The sequence below is a fragment of the Mustelus asterias genome, chromosome 23, assembly GCF_964213995.1.
Source record: "Mustelus asterias chromosome 23, sMusAst1.hap1.1, whole genome shotgun sequence".
NCBI classification, from domain to species: Eukaryota; Metazoa; Chordata; class Chondrichthyes; order Carcharhiniformes; family Triakidae; genus Mustelus; species Mustelus asterias.
This window is the reverse complement of record NC_135823.1, coordinates 25,675,374-25,697,529: the sequence shown is the minus strand read 5'-3', so window position 1 is coordinate 25,697,529 and position 22,156 is coordinate 25,675,374. Positions and strand designations below refer to the sequence as shown.

General features: G+C 42.1%; 1 protein-coding gene across 2 annotated transcripts in view; it reads left to right on the top strand.

Annotated features, from left to right (window-relative positions):
* The window catches only part of ap5z1 (adaptor related protein complex 5 subunit zeta 1), a 48,362-nt gene extending 32,982 nt beyond the window's left edge, over positions 1–15,380 (top strand). For both annotated transcript variants that reach the window (XM_078240152.1, XM_078240151.1), the window contains 6 exons: positions 56–205; positions 1,819–1,930; positions 5,544–5,641; positions 9,975–10,107; positions 11,787–12,001; positions 13,783–15,380. In XM_078240152.1, the coding sequence (XP_078096278.1) occupies positions 56–205; positions 1,819–1,930; positions 5,544–5,641; positions 9,975–10,107; positions 11,787–12,001; positions 13,783–14,056 (982 nt within the window). In that variant the 3' untranslated portion in view covers positions 14,057–15,380. The remainder of the gene's footprint in view (positions 1–55; positions 206–1,818; positions 1,931–5,543; positions 5,642–9,974; positions 10,108–11,786; positions 12,002–13,782) is intronic.
* Positions 15,381–22,156: the final 6,776 nt, after the last annotated feature.

The window sequence follows — 22,156 nt, the reverse complement described above, 5'->3', positions numbered from 1 at the left end:
TTAGCCATTTGTCTAAATGTTCAGTCTCATTCAAATTCTGTTTTAAATTCATTAGATTGTCAACCTCTCTAGCGAGTGAAAAGATGATTACAGATCAGAGCAGAAAGACCCTGAACTCCGCTGAAGCATTCCAGGACCAGTACTGTCGGAGCATGTTTCTCTATATCCTCCGGGTAGAGGCAGGAGCAGGGGACACTATTGACAGGTACGCAGATCCTAATGATTTCATTTGTGGGCAATAATTGAGGGGTAAGCTTGACTAATTCACAATCTCCAGGGTTTGGATGCAGCCAAAGTGACTTGAGATTTTCACTTTGAGCTAGCAGTTTGTCCCCGGCTTTCATTTGGTGTTTGAGATCACTCTTCTGCGAATAAGAGTGAAGTATTAGAATAACAAAAATCCTAGACCCAATATTGAAGAAAGCATGAATTATTAAAATAATCAAAAATATTCTTGCAGCACAGTCCTGGCCATTTCTCAAATCAGCATGGATGTATACAGATTATCTGGTCATTATCGCATTGCTGTTAGTGAGAGATTGCTGTGTGTGAGAGCATGCTGTGTGCAAATTGGCTGCTGTGCTTTTTTTCTATCACAACACTTCATAATTACTTCATTGGTTAAAGTGGTTTGGGATATCCTCCGAATGTGGAAAGGTGCTATTTAAAATGCCGGTTATGGGGGCAATTTTCCAAAAAAAAAGTAAGGGAGATTTTCCTGCCCATTTTTTTGGGTGAACTTAGTGGGTTCAATTTTCGGTACTCTGTGCTTCACAGAGTCCGCCGAGGGATTCAAGCCGGGGAGGGGAGGGGCTAATCCTGCCCGAGAGAGCAGCATCAGAGCGCTGAGTGGGCCAGAGCGCTGAGTGGGCCACTGCGCATGTGCCCATCTCCCAGCGCATTTGCACTGGTCCCCATCGCTGTCCTCCTGATGGCTCCCCCCAGCCCGTTGTCTAAAAGCAGCACAGCGGCCCGGAAAATCACGCCCTATTTCTTTCTCACAGATTTTCTTGTATATTTTCCTGAGCTGTCTGAACTGGTCAGAAAAGCAAAAGCCCATGGGTACATGGCAAGTTGGATCCAAAGCTGTCTCAGTGGCAGGACGCAAAGGGCCGAGAGGTGTTATTGTTACTGGAAGGCTGTTTCCAGTGAGGTTCTGTAAAGCTCGGTACTGGTCTCTAATAGCTAGACTTAAATTTAGGGGCACGATTAAGAGCTGGCTGTGTGATTGATAGTCAGGAAGATATAAATGGATCTGATCCGATTAGCAGAAAATTGATTTATATACGTAGATTTAAAATAAATGGTAGAAGAATACAGAGGTGGTTAGAGTCTCCAACATGCTGCCTGAAAAGGTGTTAGAGGCAGAAATCATCATTGCGTTTTGAAGTACTTGAAGTTCTGTAGCCTCCCAGGCTACACACCAAGAGCTGGGAAGTGGGATTGGGCTGGATAGCTCGTTTTGGTCCGCACAGATGTAATTGGCAATCTTCTGTGTCTTAAATGTTTTATAGTTGTGGGTTGGTTCCTCATTATCTCTCCCTCATGGCCATCCAATATAAGGCAAGATCCATAGGGAGGAAAGGCAGCAATCTGAGGAGCATTCAATCTGGGGCCACTTTGGGTGGGGGAGAGAGAGATCTAAAGGAAGGCTAATAAATAGGGTAAATAGGGTTTTTGTACGTAGCGAGGATAGAAGAGAATGAACATTTCTGCAGTGTGGAACCGATGTTTATTTCCCACAGAGAATAAATGAGGAGGTAAGTGTGCAATGTTTTATATCCCCTGCACTGATTGAGGATGCAATTCCTTTCACAGATTAAGCCTGCTTCATGAAGTACTTTTGGACGTGGTTCAGAGGCCGAGAGTTGTACAGTGTGCTCAAACTGTCCCCATTCTGCTGCAGGTTTTCTTCAATGTTGTCACCCAGGTAATGGAACATCTTTGTAGCAGGCTTAATCCATTGCTTGGGTAATTTGTCAATGTTGGTCGGATTCACTGATCCCCATTGAGAAAGCAATTTGTAAAGCTCAGTACAAGTCCATGTGCTTACAGCAGAGGAATCACTGGACTGCCCCAGAATCTGTGTTGTCAGTCTTTTGCACTATGTTATGAATGCCCTGTGGATCCACTAGTCTCTAAACTATCTATTAGTCACTGAGACAGTTACGTTTCTCACTTACAATGACTCAGTAGCGAATCAGAAGTTTGAAAAATGCAGAATTGTTTCCAGTTTATAGTATGAAAGGTAATGGTTATGTTACTGGGCTGGTCATTTAGGGGCCTGGTTTAATAATCCAGGGAAATACCTGTTAGGATTCCAACATTACAGTTTGAAAATTTAACTTCCGTTTCTAAACAAAAAAAATTGAAAATAAAATAAATTTGTTTAGAAATAAAAAATAACCGTGTTAGTAAAAGTGACTGTGAAGCTGTCAGATTGTGATGAAAATCCAGTTGGTTCACTCATGTTACTCGTGGGAGGAAAGCTGATGTCCTTAGCTGGTCTGGCCCAAATGTGACTCCAGTCCCATCCCTTTGTACCCTCTCAAGTGGCCTTGCAAGCTTTTCTGTTGTATCAAACAGCTTCAGGTAGGCTTACCTTTATCTTTTCAGGGCAACCAGGAATGAGCAGTAAAGGCCGACCTGCAGTGATGTTTACAATAATTTAGAAATCCTGGGTGATCTCTATATTGGCACCAAATCATTAAGCTAAGTTGCCCCTTAGTGTCAGGGGGATAAGCAGGGTAAATACTTGGGGTTATGGGGATAGGGCTTGGGTGGGATTGTTGTCGGTGCAGGCTCGATGGGCCGAATGGCCTCCTTGTAGGGATTCTATGATTCTTGTTCTTGCCCCAGTCCTACATGTCAGTTTTGAAGAAGAGTTAGATTGCACTCAAAACATTAACTCTGTTGCTCCCTCCACAGCTGCTGCCAGACCTACTGGGCAGGAATTTACAGCCTCGCTGGTCCTGAAACCGTAAAATCCTGCCCGAGGTCAACGGACCTTTCCATGGTCCGCCCCTCGCCCACTCCGATTCCCGTGACGGGCGGGACGGTAAAGTTCCCGCCGCTGTGTTTTTCCAGCATTTTCTGTTTTTTATTTTAGATTTCCAGCACCTGCAGTAGTTTGCTTTTATCTACGCCTCCTCTGTTCCTCTCATTGCTTATTAAAAATCACCTTTTTTACAGAAGTCAGAATAACGTGGTTATAATACGTGATACAAGAATGTGCACTCACTGACAAAGATAAATGAGAGCCGGAGTTCCTGATTATAGTGCTGGATTTTAGCAGAAGCAAAATTTCAGTTTCCATATAATATATTCCCCAGGTAGCAAAGACGCTAAAGAATTGACTCTATATTCAGCTTCACTTTGCATTAAGGCTTTAGGGCTTCAGGTGCAGGCATAGTGACAGCTGGCCTCCTTCCTTTTGGATATTTAAGGTTATATTCTATGCATTGCCTCCCTTCCTACTTGTTTTATACTGAGACCGTGATTATAAACTGTTCTCAGCACTTGTATTTCGTCGCTCATGTTACATAAGACCTCCTCCTTAACTGTCAGCCTTTGCATAATCTAGGGTGCCCCAGATTTTCACAAGTACAAACCAGGGCGCATTGAAAAGCCTTGGGAAGGTAGGGCTCTGTGTTGACTGACATGTTAACTAACCAATGGCAGACGTCTGGGGGAGGAGCAGTAGAAGGTCATGTAATGATATCTCCCACCGTATGTCTAGCCAGTGTTGACATGCTTATTAAGACACCCACTTATTGTAGACAGCAGTTATGAACCACATACTTTTGTTTCAATAGCATCTCTGCCTCATTTTCTTGAAAGAACACAGCCGTGGCTTTGTTGGTTACAAGCTCCCAGAATCCTCTATTATTGCTCTAACTTTACTCTGCAAGCTACATTGGGTTTTAACAATGGATGTTTTCAGCCAGAAGCTGAATTTTAAACTAGTGAACCCACCGCAAGTGTGGGTGACTTTGTTTGCACCCAGAGCTGTAAGCATGTGACCTTTCAGTGAAACGTTCGGTTGCACGTCCCACTGCTCAACCGAACTTACTCTGCCAACATCCTCAGCACTGATTGGTGGGTTACCAATAAGCACCATGCCAATATCCAACTACCTGCAAGGACATTCTATTCAGAGGCTTTTACCCAGGGCTGAAATGGTTGTCACAAGAGGCCACAGGTTTAGGGTGCTGGGGAGTAGGTATAGAGGAGATGTTAGGGGTAAGTTTTTCACTCAGAGGGTAGTGGGTGCGTGGAATCGGCTGCTGGTAGTGGTGGTGGAAGCGGATTCGATTGAGTCTTTTAAGAGACTTTTGGATAGGTTCATGGAGGTTAGTAAGATGATTATAGGTTATAGATGAGCCTAGAAGGTAAGGAAATTGTTCGGCGCAACTTGTGGGCCGAAGGGCCTGTTTGTGCTGTAGCTTTTCTGTGTTCTATGTTTCTATGGCATTGCAGCATCAGACTCACTTCAGAGGCTCTATGCTAACCCCACAACACCCCTCACACCAGCCAAATAATCTTGTCAATAATACCCACTATCATACATTCGTGTGTAAAGTGCCTGGCTGGAGAGGGACAGGCTAAGCCAGTGGAATTGTGCACCAATTCATGCCATTCATGGTCATGCCAGTAAGGGTCATGCCAGCAGAAGGGCAGACTGGCACAGCCAGAGGAATACTGGAAGGGGGAGATAAGCAGTGAGTTCCTATTCTGGGAAGGAAGTGGGTGTAAGATGAAATCTGTCACACGGAGGGGAATGTCCCCAGTATTGAGGAGTTACCTGTAGTAAAACTGAACAGGGAGAATCCAGTGCAGCCAGTTAGTCTTGCACACGTTTGTGGTTTTCTTCATGTAAACCAAGCCAGAAGTTTAGGTGGAATGTGAAGGGTGAGGTAAAGGTGAAGGATTCGGGAGAGGAAGTGAAGAGATGCTGAAGGAAAGGTGAAATACTGAGAGAAATCTCTGATGAGGGAGAAGCCAAAAACCGGGACATTGGAACAGTTTGAGGATGGGACTCTCGGACATTTAATAAAAAACTGGGACTGTCCCAGTAAAACTGCGATGTTTGGTCACCCAGGCTTAATCTACAGGGCAGCAGCATTAACCATATGGCACCAAAGATACTTTACTCATTCTCCCCTCCTCTTGTCAATCATTTACTGTTAACGTTATCTATTGACTGCTTCAGATACCTAACTTTCTAATCCCAATAAAGCAACGATATTAGTACACATTCATGAGCAAAACAGATGCTTCAGTCTTTTGTCAATTCAACTGCGATTATATAATAAATTGACTGCAGAACATAGTAAAATTCACACTGAAGTTTACCAGGTAGCTCATGAACCACTAATTTATCATGTTATCTTGGGTTCCAGGGGTTGCTTGTTTAAAGTCAATTGTAGCTTAAAGGCAGAACGAGTTTGCACTTTTGTCATCAGAGCTTTTCCTGTTTACGCTGTGTTTTGATTGGTAAATGACTGTTTTTGGACTCTCACACACTTTCCCTTTTGCTTCAGTTTGCAGACGGTGCACTGATAAACCAGCTGGTCCTGGTTATTCTGGAGCGTAGCAGTCTCCTTTATGATATCCCGGACTTCAAGGCTGAGGTTCAACGGTGAGAAACAGTAATCTTCTTTAACAGTGGCCTGTATGTTGTCTGGGATAGATTACATACTGGATGGAATAATGCTGCTCATCAGTTTGTGCTCTCACTTAGAGAGAATCATCTTGCACAAACAGAATTTTAAGAGGTGTAAAACTGACAGCCATCACCAATTGAATATATAGGTGTAAAGGTAACGTCACCATAGTCCCAGATGACCATAGGCTGCTCTCCTCTTTGAGAGAGAGAGCTGACTGGTGATGATTTAACCTGAGGATCACCACACCTCAGGCGAGGGGCAACGTTGAGAAGGCAGGGCCTTCATGAATAACCTCAGCCGGTACAGGAGTTGAACCCACACTGTTGGCATCACTCTGCATCACAAACCAGCCATCCAGCCAACTGAGCTAAACCAACCCTATAGGTGTGATCAAAACATCTAGAACCTGAAAGTATAATAAGGAATAGTCAGCATGGATTTCATGATTTAAGGCCGGGCCATGGTGACGTCAGGGGACAAGCAACAGAATGGTTCGCAAGTTGACTGCAAAACAGAGGATAGGGATTTGAGTTAGTTACTCAGCCTGCTGCAAGGTAGGAAGTGGTGTTCCACAAGGAGTTATGTTGGGACAACTGGAATCAGAAGAACAATTTCAAAATTTACAGGCAACAGCAATTTGTCGTTAATATAGGGGAGGATTGTGATGAAATGAAGGAATAAATTAATAAACTGACATTGGCTGTGTAACTGACAAATGAGCTACTAGCTAAGTAATTGTGAGGTGTGTACACTTATGAAGGAAAGAAATAGAGATTAAAAAGTCCTTGGAAAATAAGTGTCTAAATAGCATTGAGGGACCTGAAGATACTGAAAAGCAAATGCTAAAAGTAGCAATGCAGATTAATAAAGCGATTACAAAGCAACTTCAGTGCCAGGGTTCATTTCTAGTGGGATAGAATTGAAAAGTAAAGATTTTATGTTAAACTTGTATAGAACCTTGGTTAGAGCACACGTGGGAGTACTCTGCACAGTTCTGGTGTGTTAGAAAAAGAAGTAAGAGGGTCTAGGAAAGGTACAAAAGAATTACTAGGGTGATAGTAGAACTGAAAAGTTACACCCCTCAGGAAAGATCGACCAGGCTGATGTTCTTTTCTCTAGACAAGCGAAGACTGAAGGATGACCTGAAACAGGTCTGTAAGATTATAAAAAGGCTTTATAGGGTAGAAGATATTTGTAGTTGTGGGGAAAATTAAAATAAGAGGCCTTAAACATATCATAGTCACGAATAAATCCATCAGGAAATTCAGGAAAAACTCTTTATCAGGGAGTGTTTGAATGTGGAACCATATGGAGTAGTTGAGATGGCAGCATGGATACAGTTAACTGGAAGCACACTAAAGAGAGAGGAGTAGAAAGATGTGTAGTTTCGGTTAAATGAGGAAGGGTATTAGCAGCTCCGGTAGAGCTGGCCCATCATCACAGACTGAATTGCCAGTTTCTGTGCTGTAGATATTATATAATACTATGTGTAGTCAATACCACACTTATCTTGAGGAATGTATAAACTTCCCAGCTGCAAAACTTATTTCCCGTTGCTTAAATGTATAGTCCTGCTTTTATGTCCACATTTGCCATTAAAAATCCCTCTGTTGACATTTCCTATTCAATTGTCCTTAATTAACATGGATCTGGCTCATTGCCTAGTGAAGAGCAGCACTCTTGGCACTTGGCGTTCCATCCTAGCTTTAGTCATACAGTAGCTATGATGATGATAAGTAAGTGGAGATCAAGCCTAGTACCTTCTGATCTGTCTTACTCAGTACCAATCTGGGTACTGCTAAGTTATTGGGTATTTCTAAAACATAAATGTAAATTGTTGCTAGTGCTGATGGAGGGGATGTAAATTATGGGCATCTCTCATTTGTGCAGGTTTAACCAGTCACTGTCTGTCATTGTACCATTGACAGATGGGGAGATCTGCAGATTCAAGCGGGTTCTTGGAAACAAAGGAATGTGATTGTTAACTTGAAATAGTATTTCAGACCAAACCTTTTCATTCCAGAATATTATGCTGTGTATAGCTGATAGATAGCAAATAGAGCAAAGAAAATATCAGGAATTAGAGAAAAGAATCAAACAGAAATAGATTGAAGATAAGGAAACAGGGTGGCACAGTGGTTAACACTGCTGCCCCACCGCGCCAGGGACTCGGGTTTGATTCTGGCCTCAGGTGACTGTGTGGAGTCTGCACATTCTGTGTCTGTGTGGGTTTCCTCCGGGTGCTCCGGTTTCCTCCCACAATCTAAAGATGTGCAGGTTTGTTGGATTGGCCAAATTGAATTGCCCTTTAGTGTCCCAGTATGTGCAGGTTAGGTGGATTGGCCATGCTAAATTGCCCCTTAGTGATTGTACATCTGACTGATGATTCAAAGGGAAACATGGGGAAGTTGTTATGGAAAGGGATCAAGTGCTTGCCAGATGGACTAAATACATCAGAGGCTATTTGAGGACAACAGACAGGAAGAAAAGCCAACAATTAAGAAAAACATGGATGGTTCAAAGATCATGAATGACAAAGTAATAAATAAGATAAAAAACAATAAAGCCAAAGTCCCAGATGGAATAGTCACGGAACAAATCAAAAGTTTTAAAGACTTTGGAATAGACCCTCAGCTTAAATGAAGTTTATGACATGGGAGAAATCCCAGCAGACTTAAAAATCAATATTTATTGTGCTTCCTAAAAAGCCCAGAGTAATAGATTGTGAACTCCTTCATGTTATCAGTTTGATGTGTCACATTACTAAGATCTTTCACTGAGTGCTGATTAACAGAGCCAGGAGCAAGATAAAGTCAGAAATTTCAGTGTGTTTTTGTCAAAGATAGAGGAACAAGGCACGCTTTGCATGCAAATATGCCATCAGAAAGAGTCAGAGATAAAAAAAGATGCATTCAAATGTTTTATTGATTATATTAAAGTATTTGGTAAGATAAAACATGAAGAGTGTTCAACGAGTTAGAGTCTCTTGATCTTGACGGCAAAGATCTGTAGGCGTAAAAGTTGAGAACAATCTAAGTGATCTTGTGAAGATTAAAAAAGGGGTCAGGCAGATTTCTCACCAGACTTACTCAATTTGTATAGTGAAAATAGTCTTAGAGAGATTGAAGAACTCCCTGGAACATTAGTTGGAGATTCCAACTTAATAATATAAAATACACCAATGACACTGTTCAGATTGTCGACTCTGAAAAGAAACTACAAAAGATTTTGGATGGAGTAGTGTGCAAAACTGAGGAGAAAAGGATGAGCATAAATTGTAAGAAAACCAAATGTCTAGTCGTGTCGAAAAAGAAAATCACATCAGAATGTAAGATCACATTGAAGAATGAAACATTCAAATAGATAGACCAATGTTGTTATCCAGGAAGTATGTTAACACTGGGTGGAAAGTACGAGCAACAAATAAGACAAGGGATTGGAATGGTTATAGATGCATTTCAAAAATGAAAAAGATTGTGATCAACTCATGAAAATAAGACTGAGATGCCTGGAATGCTACATCACACCAATCTGACACACAAGTGAGTGCTGGATGATCAGTGAAACAATGCAGAGAAGGACTGAGGCTGCAGAGTTGTGGTTTTTGAGGTGAAGAATGAAGATATCTTGGACACAAGTCGTACTACCAGTGAAGTAGTTCACTGTAAAAAAAAAGAGACTAAAAGAATTCTATGTGCCCAAGAAATTCCAACTATCTCTTCCCAATCTTGGTCAGCAATAAGAAACCATGATTTAGAAAGTCTGATGCTGTTGGGGAAGATCGATGATAAAAGGATTAAGGTAGACAAAGAATTATATTTTTAAAGTGCCTCCCAAACTGGATGAATGTACCACCACCGAAGATGATCCACACCTTTATAACAAGATTAACATGGAGGTCTGTGGTCACCAATGCCCTTTTAGAGAGAGACATTGCAGTCAGTTGTGTTATTTGCTTGTAATTTGATAGCAGATGGAAAGTAATTGTTTTGCAAATTTACACAGTGAAATTATGAATTAGGTTCACAGGGTCAATGAATGTAATGGTGTCCTGGTCTGCATGTAGTGCCAGCACCCAATCACCACTCTTCACAGTGCCACATTAGTAACCCTGCACAGGTGGGCAGTAACTGTGGAGTTCCGACAGGTGTCGGAGAAATGTCATTTTATGAGTATCTTCACATAAATTGGTGTAAAGTTCAAACCCTTTAAGTTGAATGTCTAGATTCATTTTGGGTACATTCTGATTAATTACTGCCTGGACACCATGTGTATTGCTTATTTCTTCTCCTTCTGAATCCACAGAGTGTTCAGTTCCCAGCTGATGGTGTTATGTAAACTGTACCCAGCTCTCATAGTAGAACAGTCCAAAGAGTTGCTGGACTTCTGTGGAGCAGTCAGCAACATCATTAATAAGGAGAACTTCTTCACCCATGTGGTAAGGAATTTCACAGGATAGCCTAGCTTATTGATTTACTGTAGACCACTGTTTGTCCTTGAGTAACACTGAAGTATGTTAAGACAGCAATTTCTGTACTTTGTCCATATTTAGTGCTCCTTCTGATGACTCAGCTCATTTATCCAGTAAGTATCTGAACTGTAATGAGCAGGAAGATACCATGTTTAGACCCCATTCTGACCTGAGTGAGCTGATCTCCACTGGTATTAAAAATAGCTTCTGAGCGTTTGGATTATGACAAGGAAATTTTACTATGATTGCCATTTTTGAGTGTTGTCCAGAACTTCATAGCAATGTGCACATGTAAAGGGAGACGCTGGCATTGTGACCCATGCTATGGGGACACGGGTTCAAGTCCTATCCTGATGCAATTTAAATTCAATGAATTAATAAATCTGGAGTTGAAAGCTAGTCTCAGTCAAGGTGACCATGAGCCTATCATCGATTGTCATTAAAACCCTTCTGGAGAGAATCTGCTGCCCCTGTCCAATCTGGCCTACATGTGACTCCACAATAATGTGGTTGACTCTTAACTGCCCTCTGAAATGGCCGAACAAGCCACGTACTAAACTGTTAAAGAACAGTCAAACCTGATGGCATGCAGCGATTTAAGAAGGCGGCTCATCTTCTCAAGGGCAACTGGGGAGGGACAACAGATGGTGGCCTGGCCTTTTCAAAAGAATGATGAAAATGCAGTAGAGGTAGGGGTGAGGTTCTAGAGAGGTGTTGCGATGCTGTTTGTTTTCCAGTCTGGTTTTTTTTATAGCTTATTGTTCTGTCCTAGGAATTGGATAGTGCTATATCCTTATATCATTGTACTGACCCTGGACTCAAATCTGGTTGGGACTAATGAAGTTAAAGCAAACGGAAGGAAAGAAAGAACTTGCATTCATATAGTGCATCACACAACCTCTGGAGATCCCAGTATGCTTTACAGCCACTGAAATTACAGTACTTTGGAGCATAGTCGCTTGTAATGTTAAAAGCAGTAGTTGCCTGATTTAAAAATAACTCTAAACATATATACGTAGTTTAATATAACAGTAATAATACAATGTGTGGTTAGAATCATAGAATCCCTACAGTACAGAAGGAGGCCATTCGGCCATCGAGTCTGTATTGACCACAATCGCACCTGGGCCCTATCCCCGTAACCCCACACATTTACCCTGCTAATCCCTGACACTAAGGGGTAATTTAGCATGGCCAATCCACCTAACCTGCACAGCTTTGGACTGTGGGAGGAAACCGGAGCACCCAGAGGAAACCCATGCAGACACGGGGAGAATGTGCAAACTCCACACAGAGAGTGACCCAAGCCAGAATGGTTTTTTGTTAGGAAGTTCCTGCACCAGTTAGAAGGTGTTCTGTGTAAATAGACCAGCTACAATACATCAGCTGATCACAAAAAACATGTCCCAGAATGATTAATAAATGCTGCTTTTAAAATACGAGGGGGAATTATAAAAGGTGAACCCAGTGAAATTTCCAGTCAATACAGTAATGGACTAATGTGAAGCTGGCAATGCTGAAAATACTCAGCAAGTCAGGCAGCATCTGTGGGCAGAGAAACAAGAGTTCAGTGACCTTTTTCTCAGTAAAGAGTTGCTGCATCGAAGCTAAGTATGTAAACTGAGCGATTAGTTTTGTGTTTTCAGGTGTGGGCCGTCGGGGAGTACATGTCCTTGTCCTACGATAAACGCTGCACGGTTGAACAAATCACCAAGTTCTTTGAAACTCTGGAGGCGTTGCTTTTTGAGATCACCCAGCTGAGAGCCTCTGCCTGTGTCCCAAAGTATTCGCCACGGGTTATCACTGTCCTCATGACCACACTGGCAAAGCTGGCATCGCGCAGCCAGGATCTGATTCCAAGGTACACGCTGTATCTCAGTGATATATCCAGAGGGCTGGTAGGAGGGATGGGGTCATCTTTCAACTATTGAGAATTTATTGCCAGACACAATTCAACCACCTTCAAAATGTTATCAGGTTTTAATGGAGTAAACCAGGAGTACCTGTTTCCGCTGGCAGGAGGGTCAGTCACCACAGGGCACGGATATAAAATTTAAAGCAATTGAGGGGTGATGAGGAGAATGTTTTGAAATGTTCTGAGTTGTTATGCTCGGGAATATATTGCCTGAAAGAATGGTGGAAGCAGATTCAGTAGTAACTATCAAAAGGATATTGGATAAAATATCTGAAGGGTGAAAACAAGTTCAGGACTGTGGGGAAAGAGGAGGGACCACATGGGTAGCTTTCAACAAGTTAGTATAAGCATAATGGAACAAGTGGCCTCTTTTATGCTGTGTGACTCTGTCATTCTAACTAGTTGGTTGAGCCTGCGGAATGGATAGCACAACCCATTCCCATGCTGTAGTCAGTAACCAGGCATGGGCAAAATTGACACATTGTACTGAAGAAATGGAATGTGTATGTATCCTTGTGCATAAATCACATAAAACTAGCATGAAAGTTCAGCAGGTAATTGGGAGGACAAATGGAATGTTGGCTGTCATTTCAGTAGGAATGGAGTGTAAAAATAGGGAAGTCTTGCTAAAACTCTGCAAGACACTAGTTAGACCATACCTGGAATAGTGTGAACAATTTTGGTCCCCTTATCTAAGGAAGGATATACTGGCATTGGAGGCAATCCAGAGAAGGTTCACTAGGTTGATCCCGGGTCTGGAGGCATTTTCTTTTGAGGAGAGGTTTAGTAGGTTGGGCCAGCTCTCTGCAGTACTCATTGGAGTCTAGAAGAATGAGAGCTGACGTTATTGAAACACATTGGATTCTCAGGCGCTTGACAGGATAGATGCTGAGAGGTTGTCCCCCTTTGTGGCAGAGTCTAGGACCAGAGGACACAATCTCAGACTAACAGGTCACCCATTTAAGACAGAGATGAGGAGAAATTTATTCTCTCAGAGGGTAGTGAATCTTTGGAATTCTTTACTGCAGAGAGCTGTGGAGGTTAAGTATGTTCAAGACTGAGACAGATTTTCAATCAATAAGGAATACTGGGTTATGGGCAGGAAAGTGGAGTTGAGGATCATTATTTCAGATCACTCATGATCTCATTGAATGGCGGGACAACTCGATGGGCTGAATAGCCTACTTCTGCTCCTATGTCTGTGGTCTTTTATAGGAGGCATGTTATCATTTACTAATTTCTCCATTGATGAATACTTCTTTTCTCAGTCCATCTGGCCTGTCTCTAAATACTGGTCTTTGTCACTGCCAGGAGAGGCCCAGCCATGATCCTGGTATAATGTATACTTTCATTATCAGCCTACACAGAGTGTGGATTCCATTTGGATGAATTTTTCCTCCTCAAAGAAGCATAAAGTAGGAAATTAACTCCCATAAGTAACATTGTAGAACATGTATTGAAGTTTGATTTCTTGTTATAATTTGAGTTTTGGATAGTGTGCGATGTAGTTAATGAATTTCCTTCCCAATTCTTCATACAGCAATTACGACTTGTGCCTGTTTCTAGCCATCCATCTCTCCAGTTTAAACAGTATTTAAGAAAAGCAGGAAAGGGATGGTTTTTGGAAAATTTGTGCTGAAATCTTCATTTATTTGTCAGTAAATCTGTGCATAATAAGTGGAATTGCTGAGAAACTCCCATCTGTAAATCCATTTTTTTCTCTTTAGGGTCTCCCTGTCCCTGTCCAAGATGAGGCCATTTGTTCGGAGTGCTTTGATTTCCTCCCTGTACAGCGAGGACGATATTCAGGAAATCCTGGCCCGTGCCAATGAGCTCAACAATCTGTTGAAAGCTCCAAATGTAGCTCAACTGATACTGGGACCCTCTGCGGACATTGCCAACCCAAGGTGGTACAAAGACACAAATGCTTCACTGCCGCTCACCCTGAGGACTGTCAGCAAAGTGCTGCAGAGAGAGCCAGCTCCAGGATTCTCTGCCTAGAACCTTCTTTAGTTGTAAAGATGTGTATATACGTATGTGTCTTTTGAAAGGTATTCACTGGTGTTCAATGTCGAAGAGCCCATTACCATTTGACCTTTGTAGCACCTCACTCAGGAAAACCATCAGTGTCAGCTCATCAAATTAAGTAACTTCTTTTAGGCAAGACGACAATAAAGTGCCTTCTTTCCTCACTCTGCGCCAAACCCTGTACCCAGAAACATAGATTATAATCTCCTTCCAGTACCATTAATGAAGTTGCACATGGGGAAAGTATTGAATTCAGAATTTTGTCCTGACTTTCTCAAAACAAAGATAATAACTATTAGCAGTGTATTCGGGCCACAAGATTTTTTTGTCCCCCTAATCTTAGAATGTTGGTGCAACAAAGGGAGCTTAGTTTTAAACTTCTTAAATTCAGTGTTTAATTCTTAAAACATTACGATTTCTGCAACAAAATTCCTGTTGTATTCCCTAAAGAAGAAAGCAAATGTATAGTTGTTGTTTCTGGAAGCTTGTCATTTGGTGTGATCTTGTCTGATCTTGTTTAATGGCTTCCATTGCTCTCAGGAATTGTTTTGTTTGCCTGAGGACCCTGAATGTTGGGAAGTTGTGAAGGTGATGGGTAGTGGTTCAGATATTTAGCAGGTTATGTTCCATTGACCTTTTTTTCAGGTATGGTCTGGTTCACAATTTTTCTTAATCGATGATGGAATCATACTTGGATGTTCTGAATTTTTAAAAAAACATATTGTAAATGTAAAGCTGAGTTTCAAGTTTGAGTACTAGGTATTCTTCATTAACTACTGGAGAGCAGATAAACTAATTACTCAAATCCCATATTTCAAAGCCATATTTCACGGGAACAGCTTGCATTTGAAACCTTGTTTAATCACTCCCAGCAAACCCACATGGTCAGCGTGTGATGGCACATGTAGAACTACATCAAAAATCAATATGGATTGAGAATTAAACCCTTGTTTTGTGCCAGAGCAGTTCATTTACTAATGCAATCTGAGAGTCTGGAATAAAACTGACTGAGTGCAGGTCATTGATTTATGTTGGGGACTTTTTAGTTTAGCACAAGGGGATTTGAAATAAAGTGGTGATGGTGAAGAATAGAGACTGTATTGATGTTGATACATTGGTGGCATGGAGTCACCTGCCCCAGTTAAATTGCTCTCTCCCTTTCACTCTGCAATTAGATCCATCTGGTCATTAAATAAATGGTCTTTGTGTTGCTTCTGTAAGAAATGTTACGAATACAAGATAACATTTCTAAATTTCACTGTTTTTGTACAATAATAAGTTGCTAATTTGCACATTATTCCTATGTCTTTAGCTCCTGATTCTAAGTATAAAAGCGGGATTGGTTAATCCTGAAGACTGATTACTTGTTATAAGCAATCCACCAATACATTTGAAATGTTAAGGAATGCTTCAAAATGACATATCATGGGAGATGATGGACTACCCAGGGTGAATGCCACCTCTGTATTGAACATGGTGTATTGTGGCTGTCGAGCTGATCTGTGAGTGGCAGTCCTTTTCACAACTGGCATTGATGACCCAAGGACAACTGGTATTTTTTCCTTCCGGTGGGCTTTCTTCCCGCCATCTCATCATTTATTTTGTCCTCTGCTTTCTCCAGACCCTTCCTAATTGCTTTTCTCCGGGTACTCTGGTCAGCAGTGAAGACCTCCCATGGACCACCTTCGCCTCGTTTGCAGATAGAATAGAATAGAAATAGAATAGAAACCCTACAGTGCAGAAGGAGGCCATTCGGCCCATCGAGTCTGCACCGACCACAATCCCACCCAGGCCCTACCCCCACATATTTACCCGCTAATCCCTCTAACCAACACATCTCAGGGGCAATTTTTTAACCTGGCCAATCAACCTAACCCGCACATCTTTGGACTGTGGGAGGAAACCGGAGCACCCGGAGGAAACCCACGCAAACACGAGGAGAATGTGCAAACTCCACACAGACAGTGACCCGAGCCGGGAATCGAACCCAGGACCCTGGAGCTGTGAAGCAGCAGTGCTAACCACTGTGCTATCCTTGTATCTCAGACATGGCCATCTGTTGTTCCAGTGCTGATAGCAAGCTTGCTGTGGAGCAAGTCTTTGGAAATGTGGCTGTCATCCATTCAGCTCACATGACCCAGCCAACAGAGTCACCGCCGACTCAAACTGGGCAAACATACAGGGGATTCTCATATGCTGGTATACTTCCACTTCCAGCACTCTGTCTGGTCAGGAAATGCCCAACATTCATCAGAGGTGGTGGAGGTAGAAGTTGTTCAGCCGCTTTTTTTTTGCTTTGTCCATGCCTTGTTACTGTAAAGGAGGGTGCTGGGAACGCAAGCCTGATACACACACAGCATTGTATTTTCAGTTAGTTTGTTGTTGGTCCACACTCGACTTTTCAACTTGAGTGACAACTGTAGCCTTGGCAATCCTGGTGCTGATGTTGGCATCAAGGGACAGGTTTCTGGTCATTGTTGATCCAAGGTATGAAGTTGTCAGTGCTGTTGAAAGGAGGGGTCTCTGCATCCTGGCCTCTAACTTTGGTCTTCCTAATGCTGATTGTCAGTACAAGCTCCCTTCAGGCACAGGAAAACCAATCTACAGACTATTGCAGGTGAACTTCAGAATGGGATGTCAGTGTGGCCTTGTTAACAAACAGCAATTCACAGACTAGGACAATACACACTTTGGGTCTTGGCACATGAACAGCTTGCTGTAAGCTCTGGCATGCAGATGGACATCCCCGATTGAGTTGCCAGAAGCATACAGTAACAACTTGGAGCAAAATGTGCCAAAGAGAGTTGGCGTTTTTAAAGCTTTGTACAGTTGTCTGTGCTGGTCACAACACCTCTCTTGGAACTTCCTAAGTGAGAAAACTGCTTTCTGCCTGTTCTGAAGCCACACTGAGACTCTGGGTAGATGTCAGGGTCCATAATAGATCATAGAAACCCTACAGTACAGAAAGAGGCCATTCGGCCCATCGAGTCTGCACCGACCACAATCCCACCCAGGCCCTACCCCCATATCCCGACAGATTTACCCGCTAATCCCTCTAACCTACGCATCTCAGGACACTAAGGGGCAATTTAGCCTGGCCAATCAACCTAACCCGCACATCTTTGGACTGTGGGAGGAAACCGGAGCACCCGGAGGAAACCCACGCAGACACGAGGAGAATGTGCAAACTCCACACAGACAGTGACCCAAGCCGGGAATCGAACCCAGGTCCCTGGAGCTGTGAAGCAGCAGTGCTAACCACTGTGCTACCGTGCCACCCTCTGGTCAGTGAGGTGAGGAAAGGCCTTCCCCACAGTACAGAATAAGGAGTAATACTGTAATACTGAAAATGTGGAAAACATTCTACGAACATGATGAACGCACAGGGTAAAAAAGAACAATTCTGAAGAATAAAGATAATTATTAATCCATGAAAAGTAGTGTTTATTTGCATAGAATTCTTCAGAAACTGACACATTTACACCATTTGGGTACACGTCTGAAATACATTCTGAAAAGTTCTAAAGTCATGACATTACAAAATATATTATTTGAACAGCATAGTTTGCATTAACATAAAAACACATGGAATGGAGGTAAAAGTGGTGTTCTAATACTGAAAGAAATAACTAGACTTAAAAGCTCATTTTAATGTGTGCCTTGTTAATTTGGAAACATAGGGAGGGGAGTGTTAGTAAACACTTTCCTTTGTATGTGCCCCACAAGAACACGTTTAAAAGCCCACCATAATGCAGCTGTGTACAGTTAACCGGTTCCTCTTTGTTTTCTAGGAGAATTAGAATGGAACCACAATGGGGATAGCAATCTTGTAGCGCACATCATTTAGAGTTGGAATGTAGCTTGGTGTTCAAAGATGCAAGTCGTGATTTTTAAATTTTGAATTGATACCTGATTGTCCACATTGAATTACTGAAATCAAATAAGGCTCATTGGATGAGCAATTCACATGAGGTTAAGCTTGAAGTGGTAGGTATAGTTTCAAACTTACTACTGTACACTTGCAGAGCTGAGTATTTACACTGATGTTAATATTCCCTCGTTTAAAAGACTATTTGATTTGTTCCGTCTATATTCAACATCAATTATTTTTACCATGTGGATATAATACTTCAGGACTAGCATCTGCTAAAAGGTTTAATTTCTTTGAGCAGGAAAGATTGCATTTAAAAGAAGTTGCAATGTTTGATTGAATGTCAATATCTGTAAAGTGAAATACTGCTTCCTGTAACAAATGGGATCTTAAGATCCATAGGACAAAAAGGTTCAAGAATGTTTGAAGAGTTAGTATCATAGATTGTTCATTTGGAATTTGTTTATGAAAACAGAAGAGTTCACCATGCACAGATCAAAAAACATTTTTAAACAAAAAATACTGAAATCTGGAGAAGACAAATGCTCAAGGCAGTAATTTTATTGACATCACTTAGAAAATCTTAGGAATTAGTGATTTAATAACTTGCACTGAAGACATTGTAGCTCAGAGTGTGTCTTGTGTCTGAGTCAAGGCCCAGGAGAGGAGGGTGCACAAGATGCAAAACACGAGGGGTGCACAGGGGGCTGGGAAGCTACTTGAACTTTTCATTGGTGGTGCCATTGTCCATCAATCAAATACCCTCACAGGATTTGTTGGGCTGGCACGGATGAGTATGGATTTGGACAGAGTGGTTACAGTGCTAGATACAACACAAGGCACTGGGGAAGCAAAATGTAACCATGTAAACAAATCTGGTTAGATCGTTTGGACTTTAAATTGACTGCTGTGTTCCTGCTGCTCTTGTTCTTCTAGGTGGTAGGGGTCATAGAATCATAAAATCTTTACAGTGCAGAAGGAGGCCAATCGGCCCATCGAGTCTGCACCAACCACAATCCCACCCAGGCCCTAACACCATAACCCCCACATATTTACCCTGCTTGTTCCCAACACTAAGGGGCAATTTAGCATAGCCAATCCACATAACCCGCACATCTTTGGACTGTGGGAGGAAACTGGAGCACCCGGAGGAAACCCACGCAGACACGGGGAGAATGTGCAAACTCCACACAGACAGTGACCAGAGGTTGGAATTGAACCCGGGTCCCTGGAACTGTGAGGCAGCAGTGCTAACCACTGTGCCACCATGATGCCCTTTCATTCTCCCCAAACTCCTCAAGGTCTCTCGTAACCCCCCTCTCCTCCCCCTGCTTCTATTCATACCTTCCCCCCTCCACTCCCCTTCTCCCCCTCCATTAACACCCTCTCCCCTCACTCCTCCATTAACACCCTCTTACTCATTATAACCCCTTTCCTTCCACTCCTCCATTACCCCCTTCCTTCCAATACCCCCAAAGAAGCTGTGGCAAATTGCTCCAGTGAATTTTGTAAATGGTACACACTGCTGTCACTATGTGCTGGTGGTGGATGGAGTGTCTGTCAAGCAGATTGTTTTGATCTGGCTGGTGTTCAACTTTGAGTCTTGTTGGAGCTACACATACAGGCAAGTGTAGAGTATTCCATCATATTCTTGACTTGTGGTTTACAGCTGGTGGACAGGCTGTGGGGAGTCAGGTGCTAAGTTACTTATCACAGAATTCCCAGCCTCTGACCTATTCTCATAACTACAGTATTTTATGTGGCTGATCCAGTTACGTTTCTGATCAATGGTAAACCCAAGAATATTGATGTTGGGGGATTTCAGAAATGATAATATTTTTCACTGTCAAGGGAAGATGGACATTGCCTAACATCTGAGTGATGTGAATGTTACTTGCCACTTGCCATTTACAAGGGGAGATGATGGTGAGTGGAATTGTCACTGGACTAGTAATCCAGAGATCCAAGAACTGAGATGGCTTCTTTCTGCACTGTAGGATTCTGTGGTAATATAAATAACGTGGGTATTTCAGTTTCAACACTGGGCAGCTGGCTGCTATGCAGCTATTTAAATTAATTAAACCATTTACTGCTAATTGAGATATTAATTTCCTGATTATCTTGACTTTCTGTCAGGGGACATGAGTTGGTGTAACAGTAACACACATTGATCATTGCTGCAGAATCCCGCTGGGGCACAATCTGGTATTTTAGAGTAATTCCTTCTAAATACATCAGTGGGGCATTTAATAACGTCACTGAGACATTTTTCCTCTTTGGTTCTGACTGACTGAAGTTCTGACAGGAATTTACACTTCATCAGTTACACATTATGGTTTTTAGTACGTGGAAATTTGAAATAACGAGGTTAAATTAATTTTAAAATATAATCCAACCAGGATAAGCCTGTCTGATTGGATGGACACAGGTGGTGATAATAGAGGTTCAGAATGTAGTGATATATTTATATCTTTAATCTGATATCCATTTCCTCAGTAATTGAAGATTTTGTTACTGTACAGTGATCAATCAAAGATGTGCGGGTTAGGTCGATTGGCCATGCTAAAAAAAAAATTGCCCTAAGTGTCCTGAGATGCGTAGGTTAGAGGGATTAGTGGGTAAATCTGTAGGGATATGGGGGTAGGGCCTGGGTGGGATTGTGGTCGGTGCAGACTCGATGGGCCAAATGGCCTCTTTCTGTTCTGTAGGGTTTCTATGATTTCTATGATTCTATGAATCAGCACTGCCCAGATCTGGCACATGTTAGAATCATAGAATCCCTACAGTGCAGAAGGAGGCTATTCGGCCCATTGAGCCTGCACTGACCACAATCCCACCCAGACCCTATCCCCAGGTATTTACCTTGCTACTTCCCCTAGCCTACACATCTTGGGACATTAAGGGGCAATTTAGTATGGCCAATCCACCTAACCTACACATCTTTGTTCTCATCAGTTAACCTGCAGTAAAAATCCTGGAGATACCAAGCCCAGAATCAATCTCTACAGCAGTTAACTCTGGAATTAGCTGTGATACTTGCAATAAAATTACTGTTTAAAAATATGGAAAAACATTTCCTTGTAGCTGTCATAGTTTTGAAAGCTGATGGGGTTAAAGCCCTACTGCTCAAAGTCCTTGCTAAAGTTTAAAACATTTAATAGTGAATCGATAGCCGATGTAATTCTCTCCCTGTTTTTGGTTTTGTTGTGGAATCAGGAGACATGTAATGATTCGCTTATCAAAATCAAATTCATCCCCTTTGTTTCCAAATAAACCATCTGGATCAGATCAAACAAGCAGAATACCGCTGGGTCACAATTTGTTAGCTGGCTTTCTAAGCCAGACTACAAATGGGATATGAATCAAAATGATGTGATATACCCTAATGCACTGAACTATCAGCCTACGCTATGGATTCAAGTCCTGTAGTGGGGCGTAAAGCCACACCCTTTTGAATTAGGTCAGTGCTACCACTGAACCAAGGTAATACTACTGTAGTCCTAAGATAAAGGCAAAATACTGCGGATGCTGGAATCTGAAACAAAAACAGAAAATGCTGGAAAATCTCAGCAGGTCTGACAGCATCTGGAGAGAGAATAGAGCCAGTGTTTTGAACTAGATGACTCCAGACTCGAAACGTTGACCCTGTTCTCTCTACACAGATGCTGTCAGACCCGCTGAGATTTTCCAGCATTTTCTGTTTTTGCTACTGTAGTCTTTAATGGGTTAAGCTATTAAACTGTCAGGTCTCATCAAAGTTCATTCTTTCTTCATTTCCCATTCAGTAACTGATCTCTCCTTTGGCTAGCTGTGTCCCCTTCTCACACTATATCACACTTATTCAATCAAATGAGAGGATGACACAGCAGCTCTGGCAATGAAATGTCCCATGCTCCTCCGCTATTTATGAAGAATAGTTTTCAAAGAATAGGAATGTTCTCTGGGTTTGTCAATTGTGTTTAGATTTCAGGTTGATCAATGCTATGGTATCACTGTGCTTAGATGGATAGTGACGGTATATTTATAACTCTGCTTAGATATTCAAGAGTTCATCTTGAAGATCAATGATTTTTATCATCTGAAGGATGTGAGCTGATTTTGAGCCCTTCGTGTCTGCTTTTGTAATCCTTGAATTAAAGACCTGAATTCAGACAAGACTAAGTGTGATGGTCGTGAGAAAAAGCACTTTGTGTAAATAATTT